General features: G+C 46.4%; 1 protein-coding gene across 1 annotated transcript in view; it reads left to right on the top strand.

Moving 5' to 3' along the window:
• efnb3b (ephrin-B3b) overlaps nt 1–2,500 on the top strand; it is a gene marked incomplete at its 5' end in the record, with an annotated part of 12,478 nt that overhangs the window by 5,311 nt on the left and 4,667 nt on the right. Inside the window, one exon of the mRNA XM_084165818.1 lies at nt 1,664–1,670. Within this exon, the coding sequence (XP_084021944.1) occupies nt 1,664–1,670 (7 nt within the window). The remainder of the gene's footprint in view (nt 1–1,663; nt 1,671–2,500) is intronic.

Below are 2,500 nucleotides of genomic sequence, written 5' to 3'. Positions count from 1 at the left end.
GGAGGGGGAGGGGGGAGAGAGATGCAGCGAAAGATGCAGAGAGAGAGAATGAGAGAGCGAATGGAAGCGACAGGGGCAGACGGATGGTGATTGAACGCGGATGACAAGTGTCTTATCAACGCCCACACTAGGTTTTTACCAAATGAATTATCTTGTATATTGGATTTATTCTGATTCTTCTCCGGTTGGCTCCAAGATTGATGTACTGATTAAACACATTCATGGGCAGATGAGGGAGAGCAGGAGTGACAGGAAAGGAGAGAGAGAGAGAGAGAGAGAGAGAGAGAGAGAGAGAGAGAGAGAGAGAGAGAGAGAGAGAGAGAGAGAGAGAGAGAGAGAGAGAGAGAGAGAGAGAGAGAGAGAGAGAGAGAGAGAGAGAGAGAGAGATGGAGAGAAAGGGGAGGAGAGAGGGGGAGAGATGGAAAGTGGAGAGAGAGAAAGAGAAAGAGAAAGAGAAAGGTGGAGTGTCTTCTTTCTCATTATAGCCTTGCTGACTGGTTCCAGTAACTGTTATTGTCATTGTCAACCTTCCCCACAGTGCTCCCTCCATCTCACACCTCTATCTATACACACCTCTCTCATACTCTCCCCTTTTCTCCTTTTTCTCACTCAGTTTTCTCACAAACATCTCTCACTCCCTCTCTATACACCTCTCTTACACACCCTCTTTCTTTTTCCTCACTCAATATCTCACTCCCTTTCTACCAAGTCCTTCAGGACCATACAAACTGATCCAACTGAGCACAGATCCATCAATCAAATGTATTTATAAAGCCCTTTTTACATCAGCAGATGTCACAAAGTGCTATGCAGATGTCAATTCAATGTCTATTCTACGTTGGTTCAACATAATTTCATTGAAATGACGTGGAAACAATGTTGATTCAACCAGTGGGTGCCCAGTGGGATAGCACTCAGTTTGATCAACTAGACACTTCTCTGTAGCTTGGCCACCAACAATTCTTATCCACCATGAACGAGGGAACGATAAAGGATGAGGAAAATGGAGGGAGATAGAGAGGTAGATATGAGGGGATAAGGAGGACTGAAAGGGAATTGGGAGTTTTATACTATTCATTTTCTTTCCAGAAAGAAGGGAAGAATTCCATTCAATCCGCTACACTGCTGTTCCATAGTCCGACACACAATGTCACAATGGCGAGGGAAAGAAAGAGAGAGGGAGAGAGAGGGAGAGATTATCCATCTTGCGGTAAACCACGTCGTTAACTGTTTCAAAGTGCCGCTGCCGCATCACGTCACTTCGCCGGCTGTGCGTCTTTGTGCAGCCCCCCCCCCCCCCCTCTCTATCTACCTCTCCATGGGCATTCTTCCTAATCCCTAAACAGTCCTCTAGACCTAGACTATAATCAACCTGCCCAGCTCACACCAACCCATGTGTGTGTGTGTGTGTATGTGTGTGTGTGTGTGTGTGTGTGCTTCAGCTGTATCTCTGTATGTTTGTGGTTGGCAGCCCGGTCTCCTGTTGTTGGCAGAATATCTTCTGGTTCTAGGAGAAGATGGAGAGAGTCCCACGGGGAGGTATTACACCGATTTACACACACACACACATAAACATGCATACTGAGAAACACAGCAATGTGTTGCCAAACACCATCATGTACTAGAGGTGTTGTGTCTTTGTTCTCAGACTGTGCGCCTGTAGGGTGACAGTGGGTCGCTCCTGTCCCTCTAGCCCTGTTGATTGATAGGTGAGTGTGACCAGTAGAACTCCAACATGTAACTCTGACCACCTTCACACACACACACACACACACACAGAGATAGAAACCTAATTCTGTCTTTCCCCCTTTCAAAAACCTACCAATTACAGCCACTTCATTCTCCACCTCCCTCCCGCTCTCCCTCGCTCTGTCCCTCTTTTCCTAACAAGCAATCTCATTAACGTCAGAGCACCTCTCCCTCCCTCGCTCTCTCTCTTCTCTCGCCCCTGCTTAGGTTCTTGGAATAAGGGTGGTCATTCAGGCTTTTGCCCTAGAGAGAGCGAGAAGGAGAGAAGATACAAAGAGAGAGAGCACAGTGGAGAGAAAGAGGGAAGACTAAATTAATACAGATAGAGGGAGAGAGAGGAGGGAATAAGGAGCGGCAGAGAAAAGAGAGGGAACATAATAATGGACGGACAAGTGACTGAGATTACTGCCCTGGTTGCAGGGGGGACGTAATTACGTGGCGCGCAGGCTATCAGGATGAATGAGGAGTAGAGGCGGTATTTAGTGATGCACCAGTGGCAGATTGTTGAAGCGAGTGTGGGATGACTAAATCTAGACCACGAAAGCATCCACGTGTGTGTGTTGAGGAATTTTCAGCCATTGAATATTCTAAATTATTCAGAGGCTTCGTGCTTTGAAACATAATAATTCTATGTCTGGGTGTGAATGATCTTCTCTTTCGCCATTCTGCCGCTGGAAATGCATTATAAAATGTATACAAGACACCACACTCTTGTAAGCATTCACATGCACACACATACTTGCAGGGTAAA

Source organism: Coregonus lavaretus, assembly GCF_964263955.1.
Source record: "Coregonus lavaretus genome assembly, chromosome: 7".
NCBI lineage: Eukaryota > Metazoa > Chordata > Actinopteri > Salmoniformes > Salmonidae > Coregonus > Coregonus lavaretus.
This window is presented reverse-complemented; position numbering and strand designations above follow the sequence as displayed.